Source organism: Cetorhinus maximus, unplaced genomic scaffold (genome assembly GCF_964194155.1).
Source record: "Cetorhinus maximus unplaced genomic scaffold, sCetMax3.hap1.1 HAP1_SCAFFOLD_2082, whole genome shotgun sequence".
In the NCBI taxonomy this organism is placed as follows: Eukaryota; Metazoa; Chordata; class Chondrichthyes; order Lamniformes; family Cetorhinidae; genus Cetorhinus; species Cetorhinus maximus.
In genome coordinates this window covers 968-14,892 of record NW_027598022.1, presented here as the reverse complement: position 1 = coordinate 14,892, position 13,925 = coordinate 968, and the positions used below count along the sequence as shown (strand labels likewise).

At 51.3% G+C, this 13,925-nt stretch overlaps 1 protein-coding gene across 1 annotated transcript in view; it reads left to right on the top strand.

Annotated features, from left to right (window-relative positions):
* LOC144676969 (multiple epidermal growth factor-like domains protein 8) overlaps positions 1-12,788 on the top strand; it is a gene marked incomplete at both ends in the record, with an annotated part of 54,755 nt that extends 41,967 nt beyond the window's left edge. Inside the window, 6 exons of the mRNA XM_078537234.1 lie at positions 173-416; positions 1,328-1,457; positions 7,523-7,724; positions 8,005-8,219; positions 11,148-11,358; positions 12,623-12,788. Coding sequence (XP_078393360.1) covers positions 173-416; positions 1,328-1,457; positions 7,523-7,724; positions 8,005-8,219; positions 11,148-11,358; positions 12,623-12,788 — 1,168 coding nt within the window. The remainder of the gene's footprint in view (positions 1-172; positions 417-1,327; positions 1,458-7,522; positions 7,725-8,004; positions 8,220-11,147; positions 11,359-12,622) is intronic.
* Between the last annotated feature and the right edge of the window lie 1,137 nt (positions 12,789-13,925).

The following is a 13,925-nucleotide window of genomic DNA, read 5'->3' as shown; positions in this document are numbered from 1 at the left end:
GATCAGGTCACCCCTTACCTCCTACCCATCACTTATGAGCCCCGACTGACCTCCCACTGTCCCCTGATTGACCTCCCACCCGCCCCCTCCGACTGTCCCCCCTCCCTCTCCCCCCCCCCCCGCCCCCCCCACTTCAGTGAGCTGTCTGACTGGGTTTTCCCCTCCTTTGCAGGGAGCTCGGTACTGGGGGAGCCAATGAAAGGCTCGATTGCCCACGCTGCGGTCAGGCTGAGGAAGAGGCTTTACATCTCAGCGGGATACGGTGGGGTCATGCTGGGCTCAATGGTGGCTCTCTCCATCCCCCTGGATCCCTGTTTAATGTTCAGCAGCCCAGGAGCCTGCAACAGCAGCAGCAGCTGTGTCTGGTGTCGCTCCGTTCGCAATGGGAGCTGCTTGTCAGCAGATGAAGCTGAGAGGTAGGAGCACAATCATTTCCTTCACCACCCAGATCAGGGGGACCCACTGACCCCGGCTCACGGGGAACTGCCCAGGCCCGGGCCCCAGCCCCGAGTGACCATCCAACCCCGAGTGACCGACTGACCCCGGCTCAGGGGGAACTGCCCAGGCCCCGAGTGACCACCAGGCCCCGGCTCGGGGGAACTGCCCAGGCCCCGAGTGACGACCAGGCCCGGGCCCCGAGTGACCGACTGACCCCGGCTCGGGGGAACTGCCCAGGCCCCGAGTGACGACCAGGCCCGGGCCCCAAGTGACCGACTGACCCCAGCTCAGGGGGAACTGCTCAGGCCCGGGCCACGGCCCTGAGTGACCACCAGGCCCCGCCTCGAGGGAACTGCCCCGAGTGACCGGCCCGGGCCCCTTGCCCCGAGTGACCGGCCCGGGCCCCTTGCCCCGAGTGACCGGCCCGGGCCCCTTGCCCCGAGTGACCGGCCCGGGCCCCTTGCCCCGAGTGACCGGCCCGGGCCCCTTGCCCCGAGTGACCGGCCCGGGCCCCTTGCCCCGAGTGACCGGCCCGGGCCCCTTGCCCCGAGTGACCGGCCCGGGCCCCTTGCCCCGAGTGACCGGCCCGGGCCCCTTGCCCCGAGTGACCGGCCCGGGCCCCTTGCCCCGAGTGACCGGCCCGGGCCCCTTGCCCCGAGTGACCGACCCGGGCCCCTTGCCCCGAGTGACCGACCCGGGCCCCGGTCCTGTCCCCCCGGTCGGGGGGTGGGTGCTGCCCAGCAGTTCCTCTCTCCGCCCTGCAGCTTGTACCCACGGCTGGCGTTGTGCTGTGGGCGGCTCGGAGCTGGATTTCTGTGCATTGGCCCGATTCCCGTTGAGAGCTTTTGGCTGTAGAATGTTCTGGAATGTCTGTCCTTTCTCTTGTCAGGTTTGGGTTTGAGTCCGGGAGTTCACTGTGTGACCCAGTCCCCAGGCTCTCTGATGACTGTCGCCGTTTGAAGACCTGCAGCGAGTGTTTGGCTCGGCATCCCAAGGTCATGGGGCAAATGCAGAGACTGGTGAGTGCAGACAGAACCTCTCATAGTCATCGAGTCACACAGCGCAGAAACAGGCCCTTCGGCCCATCCTGTCCATACCGGCCATCAAGCACCTGCCTATTCTAACCCCATTTCCAGCGCGTGGCCCACAGCCCTGTAGGCTGCCGTGTTTCAAGTGCTCATCTAAATACCACTTCAATGCTGTGAGGGTTCCTGCCTCCCTCACCCCCTCAGGCAGTGAGGTCCACATTCCCACCACCCTCTGGGTGAAAAAATCCCTCCTCAAATACCCTCCTGCCCCTTACCTTAAATCTACGCCCCCTGGTTATTGACACCTCCGCTAAGGGGAAAAGTTTCTTCCTATCTCTGCCCCTCATAATTTCATATATCTCTAACACATCCCCCCCTCAGCCTTCTCTGCTCTAAGGAAAACATCCAGTCTCCCTTCATAACTGAAACACTCCAGCCCAGGCAATATCCTGGTGAATCTCCTCTGCACCCTCTCCAGTGCAATCACATCTTCCCTATATTGTGGCGACCAGAACTTAACCTCACTGCCCTTCAACTAATAAAGGCAAGTGTCCCATATTCCTTCTTAACCACCTTATCTACCTGTGCTGCTGCCTTCAGGGATCTATGGACATGTACACCAACGTCCCTCTGACCCTCTGTACTTCCTAGGGTCCTACCATGCATCGTATATTCCCTTGCCATGTTCGTCTTCCCAAAATAAATCACCTCACGCTTTCAGGATTAAATTCCATTTGCCACTGCTCTGCCCATTTTACCAGCCCATCTATATCATCCTGTAATCTAAGGCTTTCCTCCTCACTATTTACCACACCGCCAATTTTCAGGTCATCTGTGAACTTGCTGATCATTCCTCCTATATTCACGTCTCAATCGTTAATGTGCACTACAAACAGCAAGGGTCCCAGCACCGATCCCTGTGGTACACCACTCGACACAGGCTTCCAATCACAAAAACAACCTTCGACCATCACCCTCTGCCTTCTGACACTAAACCAATTTTGGATCCAATTTGCCAAATTGCCCTGGATCCCATGGGCTCTTACCTTCTTGACCAGCCTCCCATGAGGGACCTTGTCAAAAGCCTTGCTGAAGCCCATGCAGACTACATCGACTGCACTACCCTCATTTACACAACTAATCACCTCCTCCAAAAATTCAACCAAGTTTGTCTGACATGATGATCTCCTGACAAAGCCATGCTGCCTATCCCTGATTAATCCCTGCCTCTCCAAGTGGAGATTAATCCTGTCCCTCAGAAATTTTTTTCCAATAGTTTCTCTATCATTGATGTTAGACTCACTGGCCTGGAATTATCTGGTTTATCCCTACTACCCTTCTTGAATAATGGTACCACATTCGCTGTCCCCCAGTTCTCTGGCACCTCTCCTGTGGCCAGAGAGGATTTAAAAATTCGTGTCAGAGCCCCTGCAATCTCCTCCCTTGCCTGCGATACATCTCATCTGGGCCTGGGGATTTATCCACTTTTAAACCCACTAAAACTGCGAATACCTCCTCCCTTTCAATGCGAATTTGTTCAGGTATATCACAGTCCCCCTCTCTGATCTCTGCACGTACATCGTTCTTCTTAGTGAACACAGATGAAGAGTAATCATTTCAAAAAACTCACCTACGTCCTCTAGCTCCATGCCCAGATTGCCACTTTGGTCCCTTATGGGACCTACTCTTTCCCTGGTTACCCTCTCACCCTTACTATATTTCTAAAATGCCTTTGGTTTTTCCTTTTTCTTGCCCGCCAGTGTTTTTCATGCCCCCTTTTCCCTCCCCTAATTACTTTTTTAAGTATCCCCTACACTTTCTATACTCTAGAGCTTCCTCTGTTCTCAGCTCTCTGTGTCTGCCATAAGCCACCTATATTTTCCTTATTCGATCCTCGATATCCCTTGACATCCAGGGTTCCCTGGACTTGTTAGTCCCACCCTTCACCTTTACAGGAACATGTTGGCCCTAAACTCTCTCTCTTTCCTTTGTGAAAGACCCCCGCTGGTCTGGTGTAGACTTTCCTACCAGTAGCTGCTCCCAGTCCACCTTGGCCAGATCCTGTCTTATCACATTGAAATCGGCCTTCCCCCAATTCAGGACCGGCCCACCTTTGACCTTTTCCAAAACGACCTTAAATCTTAGAGTTATGGTCACTATTCCCAAAATTCATACTCTCACCATCTCACATTCTCTCACACACACCCACTCACATTAATACTCTCACCCACTCACATTCATACTCTCACCCACTCACATTCTCTCACACACACCCACTCACATTAATACTCTCACCCACTCACATTCATCCTCACACCCACTCACATTCATCCTCACACCCACTCTCATTCTCTCACACACACCCACTCACATTAATACTCACAATCACTCACATTAATACTCTCACTCACTCACATTCATACTCACACCCACTCACATTCTCTCTCACATACCCACTCACATGAATACTCACACTCACTCTCATTCATACTCTCACCCACTCACATGCTCTCACACATACCCACTCACATTAATACTCACACTCACTCACATTCATACTCACACTCACTCACATTCTCTCTCACACACCCACTCACATAATACTCTCACCCACTCACATTCATACTCACACCCACTCACATTCTCTCACACACACCCACTCACATTAATACTCACACCCACTCATTCTCTCACACACACCCACTCACATTAATACTCACACTCACTCACATTCATACTCACACCCACTCACATTCTCCCACACACACCCACTCACATAATACTCTCACCCACTCACATTCATACTCTCACCCACTCACATTAATACTCTCACCCACTCACATTCATACTCACACCCACTCACATTCTCTCACACACACCCACTCACATTAATACTCACACTCACTTACATTCATATTCATACCCACTCACATTCTCTCACACACACCCACTCACATTAATACTCACAATCACTCACATTCATACTCTCACCCACTCATTCTCTCACACACACCCACTCACATTAATACTCTCACTCACTCACATTCATACTCACACCCACTCACATTCTCTCACACACACCCACTCACATTAATACTCACAATCACTCACATTAATACTCTCACTCACTCACATTAATACTCACACTCACTCACATTCATACTCACACCCACTCACATTCTCTCACACATACCCACTCACATTAATACTCTCACTCACTCACATTCATACTCACACCCACTCACATTCTCTCACACACACCCACTCACATTAATACTCTCACTCACTCACATTCATACTCACACCCACTCACATTCTCTCACTCACTCACATTAATACTCACACTCACTCACATTCATACTCACACCCACTCACATTCTCTCACACACACCCACTCACATTAATACTCACACCCACTCACATTAATACACTCACCCACTCACATTAATAGTCTCACTCACTCACATTAATAGTCTCACTCACATTAATACTCACACTCACTCACATTCATACTCACACCCACTCACATTCTCTCACACACACCCACTCACATTAATACTCTCACTCACTCACATTCATACTCTCACCCACTCACATTCTCTCACTCACATTAATACTCACACTCACTCGCATTCATACTCTCACCCACTCACATTCTCTCTCACACACCCACTCACATTCTCTCTCACACACCCACTCACATTCTCTCTCACACACCCACTCACATTCTCTCTCTCACACCCACTCACATTAATACTCACACCCACTCACATTAATACTCACACCCACTCACATTAATACTCACACCCACTCACATTAATACTCTCACTCACTCACATTAATACTCACACCCACTCACATTCATACTCACACCCACTCACGTTCATACTCACACCCACTCACATTAATACTCACACCCACTCACATTAATACTCTCACTCACTCACATTAATACTCACACCCACTCACATTCATACTCACACCTACTCACATTCATACTCACACCCACTCACATTAATACTCACACCCACTCACATTAATACTCACACCCACTCACATTAATACTCACACCCACTCACATTCTCTCTCACATACCCACTCACATGAATACTCACACTCACTCTCATTCATACTCACACCCACTCACATGCTCTCACACACACCCACTCACATTAATACTCACACTCACTTACAATCATACTCACACCCACTCACATTCTCTCACTCACACATTAATACTCACACTCACTCACATTCATACTCACACCCACTCATATTCTCTCTCACACACCCACTCACATTCTCTCACACACACTCACATTAATACTCTCACCCACTCACATTCATACTCACACCCACTCACATTCATACTCACACCCACTCACATTAATACTCTCACTCACTCACATTCATACTCACACCCACTCACATTAATACTCTCACCCACTCACATTCATACTCACACCCACTCACATTCTCTCACACATACCCACTCACATTAATACTCTCACCCACTCACATTCATACTCTCACCCACTCACATTCATACTCACACCCACTCACATTCTCTCACACACACCCACTCACATTAATACACTCACCCACTCACATTCATACTCACACCCACTCACATTAATACTCTCACTCACTCACATTAATACTCTCACTCACTCACATTAATACTCACAATCACTCACATTAATACTCTCACTCACTCACATTAATACTCACACTCACTCACATTCATACTCACACCTACTCACATTCTCTCACACATACCCACTCACATTAATACTCTCACTCACTCACATTCATACTCACACCCACTCACATTCTCTCACACACACCCACTCACATTAATACTCTCACTCACTCACATTCATACTCACACCCACTCACATTCTCTCACTCACTCACATTAATACTCACACTCACTCACATTCATACTCACACCCACTCACATTCTCTCACACACACCCACTCACATTAATACTCACACCCACTCACATTAATACTCACACCCACTCACATTAATACTCACACCCACCCACATTAATACTCACACCCACCCACATTAATACTCTCACACACTCATTCTTACTCACACCCACTCACATTCTTACCACACACTCACATTCATACTCACACCCACTCACATTCATACTCACACCCACTCACATTCATACTCACACCCACTCACATTCATACTCACACCCACTCACATTCATACTCACACCCACTCACATTCTCTCACACACACCCACTCATATTAATATTCTCACTCACTCACATTCATACTCACACCCACTCACATTCTCTCACACACCCACTCACATTAATACTCACAATCACTCACATTAATACTCTCACTCACTCACATTCATACTCACACCCACTCACATTCTCTCTCACATACCCACTCACATTAATACTCTGACTCACTCACATTCATACTCACACCCACTCACATTCTCTCACACACACCCACTCACATTAATACTCTCACCCACTCACATTCATACTCACACCCACTCACATTCTCTCTCACATACCCACTCACATTCATACTCACACTCACTCTCATTCATACTCACACCCACTCACATTCTCTCACACACACCCACTCACATTCTCTCACACACACCCACTCACATTCTCTCACACACACCCACTCGCATTCACACTCGCACATTCTCTCTCTCTCTCTCTCTCTCTCTCTCTCTCTCTCTCTCTCTCTCTCTCTCTCTCTCTCTCTCTCTCTCTCACACACACACACACACACACACACACACACACACACACACACACACACACACACTCTCGCATTCACGTGACCCCTGGCAGGTCTCCCCCATCCCTCCATGGCCTGCTCACTCTCCACCCACCCTTGGCCATGCACATTGACACTCTCTCCCTGGGGAATGCCCATTTGCTACCCCCTTACATGTGCACTTTCTCTCTCGGCAGCTTCATAAGCAGGGAAGCTGTTTGAAGATTGAAGTGTTGGTGTGAATAACTGATGTCTGTGATTCAGTCACTACCTTTCTTTGCCCTAGAGGTGTAAATGGTGCACAAACTGCCCCGAGGGAGCCTGTATCAGCACTAACGGCAGCTGTACCAAGGAGAATGACTGCCGCATTAACCAGAGGGAGATCTTTGTGGCCAGTAACTGCTCTGAGATATCATGTGAAGCCTCCGACTGCAGCAAGTGCACTGCTTCTGGGAAGTGTATGTGGACCCGGCAGTTCAAACGTACAGGTAAGGGTCAGTGAGGGCAAGTGCTACCAGTACTCAGCAGGTCTGGCAGCATCTGTTACTCTCTCTCCGCTGAACTGAAGCATTAACTCTCTTCACTGCCAGACCAGCTTTTATTTCAGATTGCCAGCATCTGCAGTGTTTTACTTTTGTTAATGGGTCAGTGCCAGTGACATTGGGTAAACCCTGGCACCGGATCCAGGATTGGGGAGGAAGGGACATCTGCCCCCACGTTCAGTGTTAGGATAATGACTGATTTCCTGCTCCCACCCTTGTCTCTCAGGCGAGACCCGCCGGATCCTCAGCGTGAGTCCCGCCTACGACTGGACCTGCTTCAGCCACTCTCTGCGCAACGTGTCACCAATGCCCGTGGAATCCTGCCCGCCAGAACCATGCCCAACGCCATGCCATAACCTCACCACCTGCGGTGAGTGTCTGAGCTCGAATGGCTCAGACGGGGGTTGGCAGCAATGTGTCTGGAGTCTGGCTTTGCAGCAGGTAAGAGCACCGCTCTGAAACGTCAAGTAATGGTAAATGAGCCAGGGCAGATAAGAAAAATGAGTGTGGGGGAGCAATTGGACCATAGCGATCATAACATATTATGGTTAAAATAAGATTGAGAAAGACATAATAAGACAAAGATAATGTAATATATTGGAATAAATGCTAAATTTGAGGACATGATAATGGAACTATGGTCAAAAATATTGATGAAGAGTTGAGACACCATTGGAAAATATTTAAAATCGTGGTCAATAGTGTTGTAGTCCACTAAAGTACTAGTATATTCTCCAGTAATGAAACTCCTTGGATGACAAAAGAGATGATGGCAAAATTGGAATTGAAGAGCAAGGTACAGAGATTTAAAAAAGGATGACAGTAGGAAAGGACAAAGAACAAAGAAAAGTACAGCACAGGAACAGGCCCTTCGGCCCTCCAAGCCTGCGCCCATCATATTGCCCGTCAACTAAAACATTTTGCACTTCCGGGGTCCGTATCCCTCTATTCCCATCCTATTCATGTATTTGTCAAGCTGCCTCTTAAACACCACTATCGTACCTGCTTCCACCACCTCCTCTGGCAGCGAATTCCAGACACTCACTACCCTCTGCGTAAAAAACTTGCCCCGCACATCTCCTCTATAGTTTTCTCCTCTCACCTTAAATCTATGTCCCCTAGTAATTGACTCTTCCACCCTGGGAAAAAGCTTCTGACTAGACCTGTACACCCAGATCCCTCTGCCCGTCGATGCACTTAAGGGTTCTGCCATTTACTGTGTAATTCCTGCCTGTATTAGACCTTCCAAAATGCATTACCTCGCATTTGTCCGGATTAAACTCCATCTGCCATTTCTCCGCCCAAGTCTCCAACCGATCTATATCCCGTTGTATCCTTTGACAATCCTCTTCACTATCTGCAACTCCTCCAACCTTAGTGTCGTCTGCAAACTTACTAATTAGCCCAGTTACATTTTCCTCCAAATCATTTATGTATAACCACAAACAGCAAAGGTCCCAGCACTGATCCCTGCAGAACTCCACTAGACACAGCTCTCCATTCAGAAAAGCACCCTTCCACTGCTACCCTCTGTCTTCTATGACCAAGCCAATTCTGTATCCATCTTGCCAGCTCACCTATGATCCCGTGCGACTTTACCTTCTGTACCAGTCTGCCATGAGGAACCTTGTCAAAGGCCTTACTGAAATCCATGTAGATAACATCCACTGCCCTTCCATCCTCGATCATCTTTGTCACTTCCTCGAAAAACTCGATCAAGTTAGTGAGACACAACCTCCCCTTCACAAAACCATGCTGCCTCTCACTAATGTGCCCATTTGCTTCCAAATGGTAGTAAATCCTGTCACGAAGAATCTTCTCCAATAATTTCCCTACCACTGACGTAAGGTTCACCGGCCTGTAATTTCCTGGATTATCCCTGCTACCCTTCTTAAACAATGGAACAACATTGACCATTCTCCAGTCCTCTGGGACCTCACCCGTGGCCAGTGAGGATTCAAAGATTTCTGTCAAGGCCCCAGCAATCTCCTCCCTTGCCTCCCTCAGTACTCTGGGGTAGATCCCATCTGGCCCTGGGGACTTATCCACCTTTATATTCTTCAAGACGCCTAACACCTCCTCTTTTTTGATCTCAACATGATCCAGGCTATCTACACACTCTTCCCCAGAGAAATCTTGCTTTTAGTAATTGAAAGACTAAGAGATTAGCAAAGGAGAACAAAAACCTGCATTTATATAGCATCTTTAACGTAAAATGTCCCAAAGTGCTTCACAGTAGCATAGTTTTGACACTGAGCCACATAAAGAGAGAATCCAGCAGATGACCAGCTTGGGGTCAAAGTGGTGGATTTTAAGGAGCAGCTTAAAGGAGGAAAGAGAGGAGGAGAGATTTTGGGAGGGAATTGAAGAACTGAGGCCCCCAGGTAGCTCGGGAATACTCAAAGCAAGCATCAGAGGAGAGCAGATATCCTGGGGGGGTCAGTGGGGCTGGGGGAGATGATGTTGAGGGGGGCGCCAAGGGTAGATCCTTGGGGGGCACTGGAGATAATGGTGCAGGAGCGGCAGGAGGAACCATTGCAAGTGACTCTCTGGCTACCATTAGACCGATATGAATGGAACCAGGTGAGAGTAGTTCTAGGGGGAACGGCCAGGGGCAGAGAGAGGAAATGGTTTTATTGGGGATGAGGACGTTGGTGATGGGAGTGGGAGTGTGGTTGAGCAAATCAGGAGCTACAGAAATGTTGGGGTGAACTGATGGTCAAAGGCTTTGGGATTTGGAACATGCAGTTGGAAGTGAATTTGTTGTAAGATATAGAGGGAGGGAAGGTTGCGAATAGGGGATGAGGGAAGTGATACAGGATAGTGAGGAGAGAGATGGCCTTATCTGTGATTAACTCCGTGGACCTAGCCAGGCAGGGTCAGTGGGGCAGCGGTGAATACGGGCTGGGGAGTTTGCTTGGATGCAGAGATTTAGGGAGGATAAGAGAACATGATGAATTGATATGGAGTCTGAAACCACCAAGGATGGGAAGTCACTTGGTGCAGAAGCTGAGGGAGTTTTTATTGGACATGGGCCCTGAGGGCACGTGCCCACCTTCCCATCTGTCTCCCTCTCTCCCCACAGTTCCACCCACTCCCCCCCACCCTCTAACACTCTACCCCCTCCCCCAATACACTGTCCCCCGGTCCCTCACCTCACCCACCATCTAACGCTTTCTCTCTCTGAGACTCTCAACACTCCCTCTTCCACCCACTCCCCCTGCCCACACCAAGCCAGCCACAACATTCCTGAAGCCTTCCCAAAAAATCTCACCCCTCCCCCAAGCCCATTCCAACACACGCTCTTCCCCCCCCCAACCCCTCCACCTCATGCGCCATCTGATGTTGTTGTCTCTTTCTGTGCCGCAGTGTATGAGTCCAAGTTTCCTGCCAATGCAGTGTGCTGCTGGGATGTGTGGCCGGTTACTGAAGGGGGTGAAAGCCAGCTGTAATCTGTCATGTGCCAGCTACCATCAGTGCTCCCACTGTGTCCGACACTCTCACTGTGGCTGGTGTGCCACCCGAGGCCTCAATGGAAACGGAAGATGTATCCAGGGCGGTCTGAATGGGCCTCAGGACGGTATGTACCCTGGGCAGGAGACAGTCGCACTGTTGACCGACTGTGTTCCTTGGGCAGGTGGCGGGGGGACTTGTGCCTCTTTTGTGGGCGTAGGCGGAACAGAAACCCGTGTCCTGTGCAGGGACAGGCAGAGGGAGGTCATCGTCTCGTGTGGGGACAGGCAGTTGGTGGCCTATGCCCTGTGTGGGGACAGGCGGTTGGTCGCCTGTGCCCTGTGTGATGACAGGTCGAGGAAGGCCTCTGCGGGGATAGGCAATTGATAGCCTGTGTCTGTGTGGGGACAGATGGAGGATCCTGTGTCCTGTGTGAGTACAGGCAGTGAAAGGCCTCTGGGGAGTGGTGGAGGGAGGCCTCTGTCCTTTGTGGGGATAGGCAGTGAGGAACATGTGTCTTGAGTGAGGACAGGTAAAGCAAGGTCTGTGTCTTGTGTAGAGACAGGCAGATTGAGGTCTGTGTTCTTAGTACGCACAGGTGGAGAAAGACCGATGTTCAGAGTGAGAACTGGATGTAGGGAACCTGTGTCCTGTGCAGAGACAGGCAGTTGGGAACCTGTGTCCTGTGCAGGGACAGGCAGTTGGGAACCTGTGCCCTCTACAGGGATGGGCGGCGGTTGGGAACCTGTGTCCTGTGCAGGGACAGGCAGCTGGGAACCTGTGCCCTCTACAGGGATGGGCGGCGGTTGGGAACCTGTGTCCTGTGCAGGGACAGGCGGTTGGGAACCTATGTGGGGACAGGCAATTGGGAACCTGTATTCTGTGTGGGGGACAGACAGTTGGGAACCTGTGTTCTGTGCAGAGACAGGCAGTGAGAACCTGTGTTCTTTGGGGGGTACAGGTGAAGGGAAGTCTGTTTCCTGTGTGTGGATAGACAGAGGGGAGGCCTGTGTCATGTGTGGTGACAGGTGGAGGGAGGCCTGTGTCCCATATGGGGACAGGCAGAAGGAGAACCTGTGCCAGGACAGGCGGTTGGGAGCCTGTGCGTGGATGGGCAGTTGGGAACCTTTGTGGGGAGGGGTGGTTGGGAACCTGTGTCCTGTGTGGGGACAAGCGGAAGGAGAATCGATGTCCGGTCTGCGGACAGGCGGTGGGAGAATCGGTGTCCGGTCTGCGAACAGGCGGTGGGAGAATCGGTGTCCGGTCTGCGGACAGGCGGTCTGCGGACAGGCGGTGGGAGAATCGGTGTCCTGTGTGGGGAGCAGCCAGTGAAAAGCTTCCAAAATGTTTTCCCTGCAGAATTCCAGTGGTTGTTTGTTTGTGGCCCACAGATGGCAGCCAGAGCTGCCCAGACTCAGATGGAACCTGGGCCTTCATGTCCTGCCCACCAGAGAACGAGTGTCTGAATGGGCACCACAACTGTGATGATACCCAGAACTGCACCGATAAGCTACAGGGATTCGAGTGTATCTGTAGGAACGGCTACATGCAGGACAGGTGAGTGGTAGAGGGATAAAGGCAGGAGGGCGAGGGGAGAGTGATACAGGCAGGAGGGCGAGGGGAGAGTGATACAGGCAGGAGGGCGAGGGGAGAGTGATACAGGCAGGAGGGCGAGCGAGGGGAGAGCGATACAGGCAGGAGGGTGAGTGAGGGGAGAGTGATACAGGCAGGAGGGTGAGTGAGGGGGGAGTGATACAGGCAGGAGGGCGAGTGAGGGGAGAGTGATACAGGCAGGAGGGCGAGTGAGGGGAGAGTGATACAGGCAGGAGGGTGAGTGAGGGGAGAGTGATACAGGCAGGAGGGTGAGTGAGGGGAGAGTGATACAGGCAGGAGGGCGAGTGATGGGAGAGTGATACAGGCAGGAGGGTGAGTGAGGGGGGAGTGATACAGGCAGGAGGGGGAGTTAGGGGAGAGTGATACAGGCAGAAGGGGGAGTGAGGGGAGAGTCATACAGGCAGGAGGGCGAGTGAGGGGAGAGTGATACAGGCAGGAGGGGGAGCGAGGGGAGAGTGATACAGGCAGGAGGGTGAGTGAGGGGAGAGTGATACAGGCAGGAGGGCGAGTGAGGGGAGAGTGATACAGGCAGGAGAGTGAGTGAGGGGAGAGTGATACAGGCAGGAGGGTGAGTGAGGGGAGAGTGATACAGGCAGGAGGGTGAGTGAGGGGGGAGTGATACAGGTAGGAGGGGGAGTGAGGGGAGAGTGATACAGGCAGGAGGGGGAGTGAAGGGAGAGTGATACAGGCAGGAGGGCGAGTGAGGGGAGAGTGATACAGGCAGGAGGGGGAGCGAGGGGAGAGTGATACAGGCAGGAGGGCGAACGAGGGGAGAGTGATACAGGCAGGAGGGCGAGTGAGGGGAGAGTGATACAGGCAGGAGGGTGAGTGAGGGGAGAGTGATACAGGCAGGAGGGTGAGTGAGGGGAGAGTGATACAGGCAGGAGGGTGAGTGATGGGAGAGTGATACAGGCAGGAGAGTGAGTGATGGGAGAGTGATACAGGCAGGAGAGTGAGTGACGGGAGAGTGATACAGGCAGGAGAGTGAGTGAGGGGAGAGTGATACAGGCAGGAGGGTGAGTGAGGGGAGAGTGATACAGGCAGGAGAGTGAGTGAGGGGAGAGTGATACAGGCAGGAGG